Source organism: Microcaecilia unicolor, chromosome 4 (genome assembly GCF_901765095.1).
Source record: "Microcaecilia unicolor chromosome 4, aMicUni1.1, whole genome shotgun sequence".
Lineage (NCBI taxonomy): Eukaryota > Metazoa > Chordata > Amphibia > Gymnophiona > Siphonopidae > Microcaecilia > Microcaecilia unicolor.
In genome coordinates this window covers 10,200,792-10,215,035 of record NC_044034.1, presented here as the reverse complement: position 1 = coordinate 10,215,035, position 14,244 = coordinate 10,200,792, and the positions used below count along the sequence as shown (strand labels likewise).

The following is a 14,244-nucleotide window of genomic DNA, read 5'->3' as shown; positions in this document are numbered from 1 at the left end:
GTGCAAACTCGTTCAAGATGATAGGAAGAACTGAAACAACCCAATTTTCAGCACCAAAGTCATCAGCGTCTTGTTTCTCACCATGCTGTTTCTTGAATTTTATGTTGTTCCTCTCCTTCCATCTTTCCAACCATCCAACAGTGGCTTTGAATTCAGTTAGTCCAATACTTTCTGCTAGCTGATTAGCTTTCTCCATAAGCAGTGGGCCACTGACAGGAAACTGTCTGCTCCTGACTTGAGAAAACCACCGAAGAAGAGCATCTTCTACCTCCTCAGCTTTTCCCGCCCGTTTTTGTTTCCGTTGTGGATTTGTATTGTATTGCCAGTCTTCCAAGAGCTGGTCTTTCTGCTTCAAGACACGTGAAATGTGACTGCGATTGACACCATATTCTTTAGCAATAGATGCTTGACTTTGTTTGTTTTCTAATTTTTTAATAACTTCTATTCGTTCAGCCAGTGTTAAAGTCTTACAGTTGTGTGATGACGACGACGACTCCAGTGTACACTCTAACAACATTCTTTCGCTTATTCTGCCTGTGGCAGTTAACCAACAAGATTTCAAATTTACCGCCCCTTTGTCATGTGCCTATCGGCTTCCATATTCCATGCGTGTGCTTATGTGGAGTCTTTCCTGCAGAGGAGCGGTCTTAAATCATGCATATAAGCGAATCTTGCACTTATCAGTGGTGCGCTAAACCAAAGTTTGTCCCCATAGAAATTGATTGCGCCAAAATTGGGACTGAAGTACAGCATGCAGTTAAACAGAGCATTTGTTTATCTGATGTGCACTGTATATATATTTATTTAGATTTTGTTCACACCTTTTTCAGTAGTAGCTCAAGATGAGTTACATTCAGGTACTCTGGATATTTCTCTGTCCCAGGAGGGCTCACAATCTAAGTTTGTACCTGAGGCAATGGAGGGTTAAGTGACTTGGCCAAGATCACAAGGAGCAGCAGTGGGATTTGAACTGGCCATTTCTGGATTGCAAGACTGGTGCTCTAACCACTAGGCCACTCCTCCACTCTATATAAACATAGATAGAAATAGATTATAGATTTGGTTAACATTTATCTTTTATCTGTGATTGGTTATCATTGTTATTTACAGTTATATCCCTGATGAAGATCATTTTGAAACATGGCCATGATTTGCATGATTTAATAAAGAGCTTTAAAAACATCACTCTGGATTGTAGACCTTGTCTTGGCTTGTTGTCTGTTTGGCGGGCATCTTCGTCTCTTCCCCTATCTGCTGATTTTCTGTATGCACTTTTCTAAAGTGTTTCTCCACTCCTACCCCAGCTGAGATAATATTTAACCATTTCTCTGACCTCATGTGCAACTTTATTTAAATTAATCATCTTGCGGATCACCAATGTGGCCGCGCAGGCTTCTGCTTCTGTGAGTCTGATGTCCTGCACGTACGTGCAGGACGTCAGACTCACAGAAACAGAAGCCTGCGCAGCCTTCTACATGGAATGTTGCTAGTGGAATAGCAACATTCCATGTAGAATCTCCAATAGTAGCAACATTCCATGTAGAATCTCCAATAGTATCTATTTTATTTTTGTTACATTTGTACCCTGCGCTTTCCCACTCATGGCAGGCTCAATGCGGCTTACATGGGGCAATGGAGGGTTAAGTGACTTGCCCAGAGTCACAAGGAGCTGCCTGTGCCTAAAGTGGGAATCAAACTCAATTCCTCAGTTCCCCAGGACCAAAGTCCACTAGGCCACTCCTCCACTTGCAAGTAGTATACCATGCCATACTTTTTTTGAATATTTTTACTGCTGTAATTGTCTCTTGCTCATCATGTTTGCTCTATTCTTACTGTACACCGCCTTGAGCGAATTCCTTCAAAAAGGCGGTACATAAATCCTAATAAATTTATTTATTTGTTACATTTGTATCCCACATTTTCCCACCTATTTTGCAGGCTCAATGTGGCTTACATAGTACCGTAAAGGCATTCGCCGATTCCAGTATAAACAAATACAGTAATGTTGTGGTAGAATAAGGTTCGTGTGTACAGACACATTAGGGAATCGTAGAGAGGAAGAGAATCGTAGACAGGAAGAGAATCGTAGAGAGGAAGAGTTATTATATGTCCATTACGAGCTTTGGTTACCCATAAAATCAGCATATAAATGTCAGTATTCGCTTTATAGAATTACCCCCTTAGCCCACAGTGGGTGTGATAAAAGAGCAGCAGAAGTCCATCTTGAGAAAGGGTAAGGGAGAAATTATTGTTATCAAGTCTTGGTCGCCTTTGGGATACCTTGGTTGTGCCTGGCAATGCTAATGACTAGTATGTTAACACTAGCCAATAGCAAGGCGGCTTAGACAATTTATGACACCACAATGCGGCTCTCAGTCAATCAGAACAGAAGCAGCAGAGACCATGCGTTGACACAATGGGGGAGGGGAGGGGGGAAATGCCTCATCTTCACAGATCTGGCACTCACACGGAAAGATGGACCTGTTAGATCCTACCGGGACAGAGCAGATTTCTATTGGAGACATAGGTGGGATAACCATGGAAGCATCATATTTGGGGGAAAAGATGGAAGACAGGGACAGCACCTTCTCAGACTTATATCCTACCCTTCCCCGTGTGTTTGACAGTGACGATGAGAGGACTGAGGAGGATGAAGATGACACTCCCTGCTGTTGTTCCTGTTGCTGATGATGTAATGCTGACGTGATAGCTCATTCCAAGGTATCAGGTCCTGTAATGAGACAGAGGAGACTGTTAGAAGAAATCTTATTAGTGATAATAGGGGAAACCACTAGACGACAAGGTGCTCTGAAGTATTTAAACAAGGATCTCCAAGTCCGCTCCCACGTCGAATCTGTGCACCATGCTCTCATTGGCTTTAAAGGTCATTTTCCTGCATAGCAAATCCCTGAACCTGGTCACATATCAAGAATGGTGGACTTTAACACTTATAAATATGAAACTTATCTTGCAAAAAAAAATCATTTAAGTTTGCCTTGCATGAGAAGAAATGGTCCCCACTTGTGTCTTATTTTCAAGTTGTACCACCCTGTGCCGAAGGTCCTTTGCTGCTTCTCGCTTGTTGTATATTGTTTTTCTTTTTTGTTACATTTGTATCCCGCGCTTTCCCACTCATGGCAGGCTCAATGCGGCTTACATGGGGCAATGGAGGGTTAAGTGACTTGCCCAGAATCACAAGGAGCTGCCTGTGCCTGAAGTGGGAATCGAACTCAGTTCCTCAGGACCAAAGTCCACCACCCTAACCACTAGGCCACTCCTCCTACTATTTGAGATACTACATGGAATGTTGCTAGTGGAATAGCAACATTCCATGTAGAAGTCGGCCCTTGCAGATCACCAATGTGGCCGCGCAGGCTTCTGCTTCTGTGAGTCTGACGTCCTGCACGTACGTGCAGGACGTCAGACTCACAGAAACAGAAGCCTGCGCAGCCTTCTACAAGGAATGTTCCTACTGGAATAGCAACATGTAGAATCTCCAATATTATCCATTTTATTTTTGTTACATTTGTACCCCGCGCTTTCCCACTCATGGCAGGCTCAATGCGGCTTACATATACAGGTACTTATTTGTACCTGGGGCAACTGAGGGTTAAGTGACTTGCCCAAAGTCACAAGGAGCTGCCTGTGCCTGAAGTGGGAATCAAACTCAGTTCCTCAGTTCCCCAGGACCAGCATCCACCACCCTAACCACTAGGCCACTCCTCCCCCCTTTTTTTTTCTTTCTTTTTCTCTTATTTTACCTAATGTAGCATTGAACATGGTTTATGTCTTCTAATGTACAGCTGTTGTTTATCACTTGTCATGTTTTGAAAATCAATTTTAAAAAATTAAAAAAAAAAGAAAGGAAACCACAGAATTTTCCTGGAATCTCTGATCAGTGCCACTGAGGAACAAAGCAGGGAAGACCTTATGTCCAGCAGCAGGGCCGCCGAGAGACTGAACCGGGCCCGGGGCAGAGCCGCCATCCGCCCCGGATCGTTGTCGCCTACCCCACACAATCCAATTACCGTCGCTGGTGGGAATCCCGAGCTCCCGTCAGCAGAAAACGGGTTCCTCCAGCGCTGCTCTTCTGTCGATTGCCTGCCCCCGCGGCTGCAAAGCAGCCCCTCAGCTGGGCAGAAGAGCAGCACTGGAGGGTGCTCCTCCGGACAGGGTCCTCCCCAACCTCCAAGGGGGGCCTGGCCGTGGCGCTGGAGTTTTCTCTCTTCTGCTCCTGTCGGCAGGGCCGTGCCAAGGGTCTCTGGTGCCCCCCTGCAGACTATCAGTTGGCGCCCCCCCCCCCCCACCGGTTTGGCACAAGATGCAAAGGAAATAGGAGCTGAAAGATGGAGTGCAGATCTTTTCAAGAAGGCATACCGTAATCATCCATCTTAAACACTAAATAATAACACTACACAGGATCTATCCCTCCCCATCTTCAAATCCTTGCTTAAAGCCCACCTCTTCAATGTCGCTTTCGGCACCTAACCATTGGACTAACCAGGAAACCCAGATTGCCCCAATTTGATTGACTGCATTCTTGTCCCTTAAGATTGTAAGCTCCTTTGAGCAGGGACTGTCCTTCTTTGTTAACTTGTACAGCGCTGCATAACCATAGTAGCGCTTTAGAAATGTTAAATAGTAGTAGTACTATACAAAACCGAAAGCCTATCACATGATTGATTACCCTCCATTGCTACCTATATTTAAGCACTACCACTTCAAACCTCATGTCGAATAGAATCTCTCTATAGCAGATGACTACTGCTTATCATTTACAATCCATTTTATTACTCATCAGCTTATCTTCCTTGTTCCTTTCCTCCTGCCTTGGTCTCCCCTCCTCCCCCCCACCCCACACAGAAATTTCCTCCTTGTTTTTCCAATCTTCCTCTTTGCCTTTCTGTTCCATCAGTTCTTATTTTCCTTTCCTGCCCTTACTCTCCCCTCCTTCGTTCCTCCCTGATTCTAGCTTGTTCTCCCCCCCCCCCCCCAGAAATTTCCTTCCTGCCTTGTCTTTCTTTTCTTCTTACCCAGCTGGCCTGGTGGTTCCAGTTCCCCCACCCAACCTGCAGCCTCAAATGTACTTAAAGAAGGCCCACCACGCCACGCCACGCCACGCCACGCCAGCCAGCAGCCATTATAATGAAAAGTACAACAACAAGGGCAGGCAAAACTTTACCAATGATGTCCAGTCCACGCCACTGCCACAGAACAGCAGCGGATCCAAGCAGCGCGGTGCCGGCTCGCCTATCCTCTCTTCTGTAGGGCAGCACTAACGCGGCGTCGGCACTCGGCTCGGCAACACCCCCCCCCCCCAAAGTCCTCCAGAGTTGGACTGCCTCCGAGGCTCCAGGCGCGTACGTTGAAGAGCTGGGGGGGGGGGGCGGTGCTAACAGTCATGAATGGAACGAGGCAGCACTGCGCACGGGAAGGCAGCAACCAGAGCCAGCAGCGGCGCATGCGCATATATAGGCGCCAACACGACTACGCGAGAGAGGTGAGGTTTAAATTTATATTTTTTAATTGACTCGGCTGGCGGTGGCACCCCTGAAAGGCAGGCGCCCCCCTGCCATGCTTACCCTGCTGAGTGGGTTAGCACGGCCCTGCCTGTCGGGGATGCGATCACTCAGGTCTTGTCAGGAGCAGGACAGAGAGAGAGACCCCTGGCACCGGACCCCCCCCCCCCCCCCGGAGGACCAGGCCTGGGGAATTTTGCCACACCCCTGCCCCCCCTCTCGGCGCCTATGTCCAGCAGTTGCCTGTGCTGCCTGGTTCACCATCCTATTATTTATGTATTTGTTGCATTTGTACCCCACATTTTCCCACCTATGGTTAGAGTAGATTATGGGCCTGATCCCCTTCACAGTGCACTGACCACTGACCACTGGGCGACTCCAGGGACCCGCTTGCTGCTGTCATAGAGGCTGGTATGTACTGTTTCATTCACATCTTTGGGAGAAGGGATCAGTGATCACTGAGGAAGTATGTGGTTGGGGGAGTCATTCCTTTATTCCTCAGTGGTCATCTGGTCATTACGGCACACATTTTAGTCCTGGACATTTTCATTTTGTTCCATTATGGCTGAAAAACGTCCCGATCTTAGGAATGCAAAAATCCCACCCGTAACACGCCCCTGACATGCCCCCTTGAGACCTGGATGCATTGCAGACGAACTGCATAGTAGATAAATGTCTGCAAAATGGGTTTCGATAATACCGATTTGGACGTTTTGATGAGAAAAACATCCAAATGATACTTTGTGCCACTTTTTAGATGTTTTTCTCTTTCGAAAATGAGCTCCATAGTAACATAGTAGATGATGGCAGATAAAGACCTGTATTGTCCATCTAGGCTTCCCAACAAGATAAACTCATAGCATAAGGTATGAACTGATACATTATTTATTTATTGCATTTGTACCCCACATTTTCCCACCTATTTGCAGGCTCAATGTGGCTTACATAGTACCGTCAAAGGCGATTGCCTAGTTGGTGGATAACAAATACAAAGTTGTATAGTGATCGTATGAGGTATAAGTGGAGGGTCGGAATGGATGAAGATCGCGTGATGTCCTGTTCAATCATAGTCATGCTGTGTTGGTAGGTGAAGAGGGTTATGTGGGGTCATTGGGGTAAGCCTTTTTGAAGAGGTTGGTTTTCAGTGTATTAAATTGATACACTGGTGCCCATTTACAGAATAGCGTTTGGCTAACTTTGAGTGTGAGGTTTTACACCAAATGAAACCTGCTGTAACCAGTGGCGTAGCTATGTGGGGCCTGGGGGGCCTTGGCCCCCCATAGATTTGGCCCTGGACCCCCCTGTCGACGACCCTCGACCCCCCCTCCTGCCGCCAACCCTCCCCCGTCATCGCCATGGGCTACCTTTGCTGGCAGGGGACCCCAATCCCCGCCAGCCAAGGAGGTCCTCTTCTTCCCGCGAAGGCTTCGTTCTGTTTCTGGTGTCCTGCACGTTGTACGTGCAGGACGTCAGACTCACAGAAACAGAAGCCTGCGCGGCCGCGTTGCTGATCTGCAAGGGCAGGCTTCTACATGGAATGTTGCTAGTGGAGGAGTAGCCTAGTGGTTAGTGCAGCAGACTCTGATTCTGGGGAAGTGAGTTCGATTCCCACTGCAGCTCCTTGTGACTCTGGGCAAGTCACTTAACCCTCCATTGCCCCTGGTACAAAATAAGTACCTGAATATATGTCAACCGCTTTGAATGTAGTTGCAAAAACCTCAAAAGGTGGTATGTCAAGTTCCCTTTCCCTATTTGAAATTCTACATGGAATGTTGCCACTATTGGAGATTGTACATGGAATGTTAATGTTGCAATTCCACTAGCAACATTCCATGTATCAGCCTGCCCTTGCAGATCAGCAACATGGCCCCGCAGGCTTCTGTTTCTGTGAGACTGACGTCCTGATTCCCAGTGCAGTTCCTTGTGACTCTGGGCAAGTCACTTAACCCTCCATTGCCCCTGGTACAAAATAAGTACCTGAATATATGTAAACCGCTTTGAATGCAGTTGCAAAAACCTCAGAAAGGCGGTATATCATGTCCCATTTCCCTTTCCCCCTTTCCCTTATGACATCACAATATCAGAAGTGAGCCAAGTATCAGGAACTCAAGCCATTGTGACATCACTGATGAGGTTGGCTCTTATTGGTGGAATGAGTGGAGGAGTAGCCTATTGGTTAGTGCAGTGCAGCTCCTTGTGACTCTGGGCAAGACACTTAACCCTCCATTGCCCCTGGTACAAAATAAGTACCTGAATATATGTCAACCGCTTTGAATGTAGTTGCAAAAACCTCAGAAAGGCGGTAGATCAAGTCCCATTTCCCTAGATAGTATAACTTCAATGTTCCAATGAAACATTCAAAACCTCCCTCAAATATCTAAGAAATAATTCCTTGGGTGAAACAGTTTCCAATCTGGGAACATTAAGTAGCCTCAATTTACAACTTCTAGCAGAATTTTCCAGAGCTCCTATTTTAGTTTTCAATATTTATATTAACTTTAGCTAGCCCAGTTTCTGAAGAACACACAACGGCAATAGGACTCCTGCACTTCATCTAAGTTAGCAGCAAGCTGAGCTGCATCATTTTCATTTTTCACAACTTGATTTTCCAGATCTTGAATCCGGGTCCCAGGAGTTATATTCTGAGTAGATAAAGATTTTCCCCAGGTCTTAGTTAGCCTTCCAGCTTGCTTCAAGTGTAAATTCCCCAGGAGGAGGTAAAGTAAAGGATGAAATTCCTTGTATTCCAGATGACAGAGTTGGAACTTGTCCATTCTGTAGGTCTCTCCAAGGAAGCAAAGGCAGGGGCACATTAGGCTCTACACATTCACTCCTTGGTCCAACTCCCACCACCAGTTCACTGCCTTCACTGACTCTGCAGAGCACCTGCTTGAACCAATACCATATTGATTGTACCTCCGTTCTCTGGAACCAGAGCCACCGTTGTTTGAGCCGCCACTCCAGCAGGAGAAAGAGTCTTAAGGAGTGGCTACAGCAAGGAATCCCTCGTTTCTAGACTTAAAGAAGTCTCACACCTAGAAGAGTCAGTCAGACTGTCTCCGACTGCTCTCCAAGTGGGGTTAACATGGAGCTATCTTTTCCTGGGGCCAATCACTGAACACACCGGTCCATCGTCAGTCCAGAAGGTAAGACAGAGGACTCTTTTTTTTTTTTTTAACCCTCATTTTACCCTTTCTTTTAATGATTTTTACCAGGAAAAGGACAGGCATTTGTGAGTTCTCGTTTGAACTCAGTCTGCTACAGCCATCTTGGATCTCGACATCTGGTCTTCTTTCATGAACTGCTGATAGCGTTGTGATGTTCTATCACAGTAACTAAATGGAAACTGTAACTACAAAACAATACAGTAATCGATTTTGGTGAAGATAATGACAGCAATGCAGCATCCTAAGGACTGGCTGTGAAAAAACTTATTCCCGTGAGGGTCCAAGTTGGAAAATGTAGAATTAGAAGATATGCATCTATATTTCATGCACAACCACTTACACCAGTCACAGAACTGGCTAAAAAAAAAGCACATGTTAATTATAATATTTTATAATTTATATACATAACTCCCCATGATCCCCTCAGACTGCACACATGCTCCATCCACGTGCACACCCAACTTCAAACGGCATGCCATTAAAACATTTTATAGACTTGCATGCAGAGGGAATATTGGTATTAAGGGTGCCTGGGCATACGTACATGTGTATACGGTGCTATTCTGGTCATTTTCATGTTTTCTTGGTGCCAAAATGTTGGCTTCCTCCTTACAAAATTACTCCATTGTGTCTTGAAATACAGAACAATCTTTAAATAAAAAGTCAACTGCTAAGAATCTTCTGTCTCAGTTCAGTTACTTTATTTTATTCTGAATAACAGCACACAGGAATACTTCTGATTACAATCCAGTAAGAGTTCCCTGTGCCCTCGTTTTTGGCTCCTTTGAAGCAGTAAATTATTGATAACATTTCACTAAACACAGGCTATGGAAAGACTAGAGGGTTAATGTGCCAGTACTTTGAACATTTAGGGGTAAAGTTATCAAGCTATGTCGAAGCAACAACCTGTGTTAACTGCCCTTTTACTCAACATACAGGACATTAATGTAGGTTGTCTTGCCCTAACGTCATTACAGGGTACATAGTAATGAGATGCAGAACATGCAAATCCATGTAAAGCTGACCAATACTATGTAAACTTTATACCATTGCTTGTAGTGTAGGTGGTATAGTAAATCCCAGCTAAAAGCATCTCAACAGCATCGAGCCACCAAGCTGCAGCTCAATGCTTACAGGCCATTTCTTAAAGGAGCCAGCATCTTTAACTGAAAAAGGTGGCAGAGCACCCCCCAAGCCACAATCCCTAGAGTCCCCCACAAAAAAACTGAAGGGCCCCCCTTTTACTAAAGCACCCCTGGAAGTCTACCTTCCACCTCTGTAGACCCCTCTCCCAACCTCCCGAAGGACCGACAAGCTTACAGTTCTAAAATTCTGGTGTCTAGTGGTTTTGGCAAGGGTCATCCCCAGTTGCCCCTATCCGCTGGCAGTATCATTGAAAATGATGCCGACAACCCCTAGTGGTAGTCTCCCAGTACTACCACTTGAGCCTATTGCTAGAGATTAGATTTCCATATAAGGGCATAAGAACATAAGATCATAAGAGTAGTCATACTGGGTCAGACCAATGGTCCATCTAACCCAGTATCCTGTTTTTCAAACAGTGGCCAAACCAGGTCACAAGAACCTGGCAGAAACCCAAATTGTGGCAACACTCCATGTTGCTTCCCATGTCTGTCTCAATAGCAGATGCTAAAATGTTAGTGACTGCCACTAGGGGTCACTGGTGTCATTTTAGACGATGGCACCAGAAAGGACATGAGTGACTAGAGATCACTTCTGCCCAAACCAGTAGACACCAAGGATTCTAAACAGTAGGCCTGGGGGCTTATGGAAGGGTGGAGGCCTTGGGGGGGGGGGGGTAGGGCTTCCAGCAGAGAAAGAAAGACTTCCAGGGGGAGCTTAATGATAGGGGGCCCTTCAGATTGGGTGGGCAGTTGGACATTTAACTCTACAGCTTGGTGCGGTGCTCTAGCCACCTCTTTTGGTTAAAGATGCCAGACCTTTAAGAGATGATTCAGCAACCTCAAGCCATGACTTGGTAGCCCAATGCTGCTGGGTCAGTTGAATAATGCTCCTTGAAAAGTGGCTCACAAGGAACATTTTTAATTTACCATGGGAGTCAGCAATTTGTAGTACTAAGATACTACAGGTTGGTGACTCCCCTGGTAAATCAAGCTAGTAAAAGCTTTCCCCCTTAGTCTCCATGCCAACTCCCAAATATCCTCCAGTGAGTATTCACTCGTACACTCTTCCACATCATCGACCTCAAATATTGGTCATTGCACTCATGTATCTTGAAATTCAAAATACACAATAGGCCCTATATAATGCAGACATTGTGGTCTAAGATATTTGACTGTGTTATTAGTTATCCATGTTACCTTTTATCTAGGCCTTAAACATACACTGTATACCCGATATAACACAACTCAATGTAACACTAGATCACTTATAACATCGCCAAGTGTGGGCCCCATCTTTTTAATTTTGTTGTTACATTTGAAATAACTTTAACTGCTATATTCTTTTTTTCCCCTTTGGGATTCTGTCAGGTACTTCTAACCTGAATTGGCCACTGTTGGATACAGGATACTGGGCTAGATGAACCATTGGTTTGAGCTATTCGTATTGTTCTTAAGTTCATAAGGCAGATGATTATTACTTGTCCCAGGATTGGTAGCATGGAATGTTGCTACTCTTTGCGATTCTTAATGGAATCTCGTTACTCTTTAGGAATCCAGAATCTTGCTATTCTTTGGGGTGCTACATGGGATACTCTTTGAGATTCTGCATGGAATCTCGTTACTCTTTAGGATTCCAGAATCTTGCTATTCTTTGGGGTTCTACATGAAATACTCTTTGAGATTCTGCATGGAATCTCGTTACTCATTAGGATTCCAGAATCTTGCTGTTCTTTGGGGTTCTACATGAAATTCTGCTACTCTTTGTGATTCTGCATGGAATCTTGTTACTCTTTAGGATTCAAGAATCTTGCTCTTCTTTGGGGTTCTGCATGGAATGTTGCTACTATTTGGGTTTCTGCCAGGTACTTGTGACCTGGATTGGCCACAGTTGGAAGCAGGATACTGGGCTAGATGGACCATTGGTCTGACCCAGTATGGCTATTCTTATGTTCTTATGTTGTGCATTGATAATACTCACTGCAATGGGCATTTCTGATTGGAAGGCTGACGGCATTGTCTGTCACTACACATAATTATAAATGGGTAAGAGCAATATAACATATATGCATTTAAAACGTAGTCAAATATCTTGGCCCCAGTGGCTGCATGGTGTATTCAGATTTTTTTCATGTTGAGGTACTGTTGATAACTTGAGGTTTTCTGCTACCATTTGTCATCGAAGTGCAAGGTTAACTGGAACTCTTAGAATGGACTTTCCTTTTGAAGAGTATTTTGTGTATCCCATCCCTTATCTCTTTCATTTTCACTCCATAGACAATGGGATTTAACATGGGAGCGACAAGGAGGTAGAAGTTGGCCAACAAGATATGAACATGTAGAGGAACATTCTGCCCAAATCTTTGTGTTAGAACAGAGAAGAGAAATAGTGTGTAAACAATTAGGATGACGCAGATGTGAGCAGCACAAGTGTTGAAGGCCTTAAGATACGCCTCCTTTGAGTGAAGTCTCAAGACTGCCCTGAAAATCAGAAAATAGGACAGGGTTATGCAAACCAAATCGAAAACAGTCACAAAGAAGCCAACAGCCAAACCGTATAGCTTATTTATTCTAATATCTGCACAGGCCAACTTTGCTACAGCCATGTGATCGCAGTAGGAATGAGAAATCATATTGGTTTTACAGAAAGTTAACCTTTGAACAAGGAATGGAATTGGCAACACTAAAACTATACCTCTAGCTACTATAATTAGTCCTATTTCAGCTAGGACTTTGTTGCTAAATATAGAGGTGTATCTTAAGGGGTTGCAGATAGCTATGTAGCGATCGAAGGCCATGGCCACCAACACTGCAGATCTCATGGCTGAAAACGAATAGAGGAAGAACATCTGGATGAGGCAGGCTTCAACAGTAATCTCGTTGATATTAAACCAAAGTATGCTAAGCAACTTAGGCACAGTGGAAGTGGAAGAAACAAGATCCGTAACCAATAACATAGCGAGCAAAATGTACATTGGTCTATAGAATGTCTTCACTGTTATTATAAGGAACAGAACGAGACCATTTCCGAGGAGAGTTGCAAGATATAATGAACACAGAGGGACAGCGATCCAGAAGTACACTTCTTGCAAGCCGGGAATGCCCAACAGGATGAACTTGGGAGGGACGATGACGGTGCCGTTCAGGAAAAACATCGTATGCTGATGACGTCTCTGCCAGTTTCAAAGATGCTTGAATAGACTGGAAATAGCAAAACGAATCATTGTCAAAAGTACAAGAAAGCAAGGGGCCCAATACTCAAAAGGGTTTAAGTAGTATTGTCTAGGCAGTACCAGGGCAGTCTGGGGGCAGGTATCAGTGATATTCACTGCCAGTGTCCACATAGTTAAGCAGCTAACTTTGCCTAGTTTAGCTAGGCAGGTACAGCACTAAATACTGGACATACCCACATAACTTCCAAGTACCCAGAGGATCAATGCTAGTGCCTAGATCAGGGGCGTAGCCAGACACCCAATTTTGGGTGGGCCTAGGCCCAAGATGGGTGGGCAGAAGAACTCCGCCTTGTCTTACAAGTAATTTGGTCTCTCTCTCTCTCTCTCTCTCTCTCTCTCTCAATAGCAGATTTTCACTGGCAACGAGCAGCAACTAATACACAGTGCTCTTGTTGGCCCCACAGCCTTCCCTCTGATGCAACTTCCTGTTTCTGCATAAGCAGGAATACATCAGAGGGAAGGCTGCAGGGCTGGTGCAAACAGTATGTATCAGTCACTGCTTGTAGCAGGCAAAGATCTGATATTTAAAAGGTATGCAGGAGGGACAGTTAGGTGTTTTCGGCTGCTGGGGCTTGGGAATCCCTGCCAGCCACATTAGAGATGTGCTGCTACTAGGTGGGTCTGAACCCAAAGTGGATGGGCCTGGGCCCACCCGGGCCCACCCTTGGCTACGCCACTGGCCTAGATGTTGTCATGAATTGAAGATCCGGATCTAATTAGTCAGCAGCAGTGAGCATACTGCACAGCAGGACATGTTTATCCACTCCTACCCTAGCTGAGATCACATTTCATCATCTCTCTGACCTCATGTGCAACTTTCTTTAAATTATTTTCTAACTCCACTTACATATCTATGGGGCCCTTTTACTAAGCCGCGTGAGGTGCCTCCACGCGCCCAACACGTGTCAATTTGGAACTACCATCCAGCGGTAATTCCATTTTACATGCGTCCGATACGTGCGCTGGAAAATAATTGGGCGGTAATCGGTAGTGCATGCTGATTATCGCCAACTTAACATGTGAGACCTTACTGCTAAGTCAACGGGTGGCGGTAAGATCTCAGACCCAAAATGAACGCACGCAAGTTTTTATTTTGCCGTACGTCTATTTTCGGCCAAAAAAAGACCTTTTTTACTGGAGTGCTGAAAAATGGATCTGTGCAGGCTATTTTTCAGCACACCTT

At 45.1% G+C, this 14,244-nt stretch overlaps 2 protein-coding genes across 2 annotated transcripts in view; one reads left to right on the top strand and one right to left on the bottom strand.

Annotated features, from left to right (window-relative positions):
• Positions 1-14,244, top strand: part of LOC115468279 (E3 ubiquitin-protein ligase TRIM39-like) — a 1,086,936-nt gene that overhangs the window by 913,918 nt on the left and 158,774 nt on the right. The gene's annotated exons all lie outside the window — the stretch shown is intronic.
• LOC115468165 (putative olfactory receptor 52P1) lies at positions 12,021-12,983 on the bottom strand. The gene has a single exon (XM_030199709.1). The coding sequence runs from the start codon at positions 12,981-12,983 to the stop codon at positions 12,021-12,023; it is 963 nt and encodes a 320-aa protein (XP_030055569.1).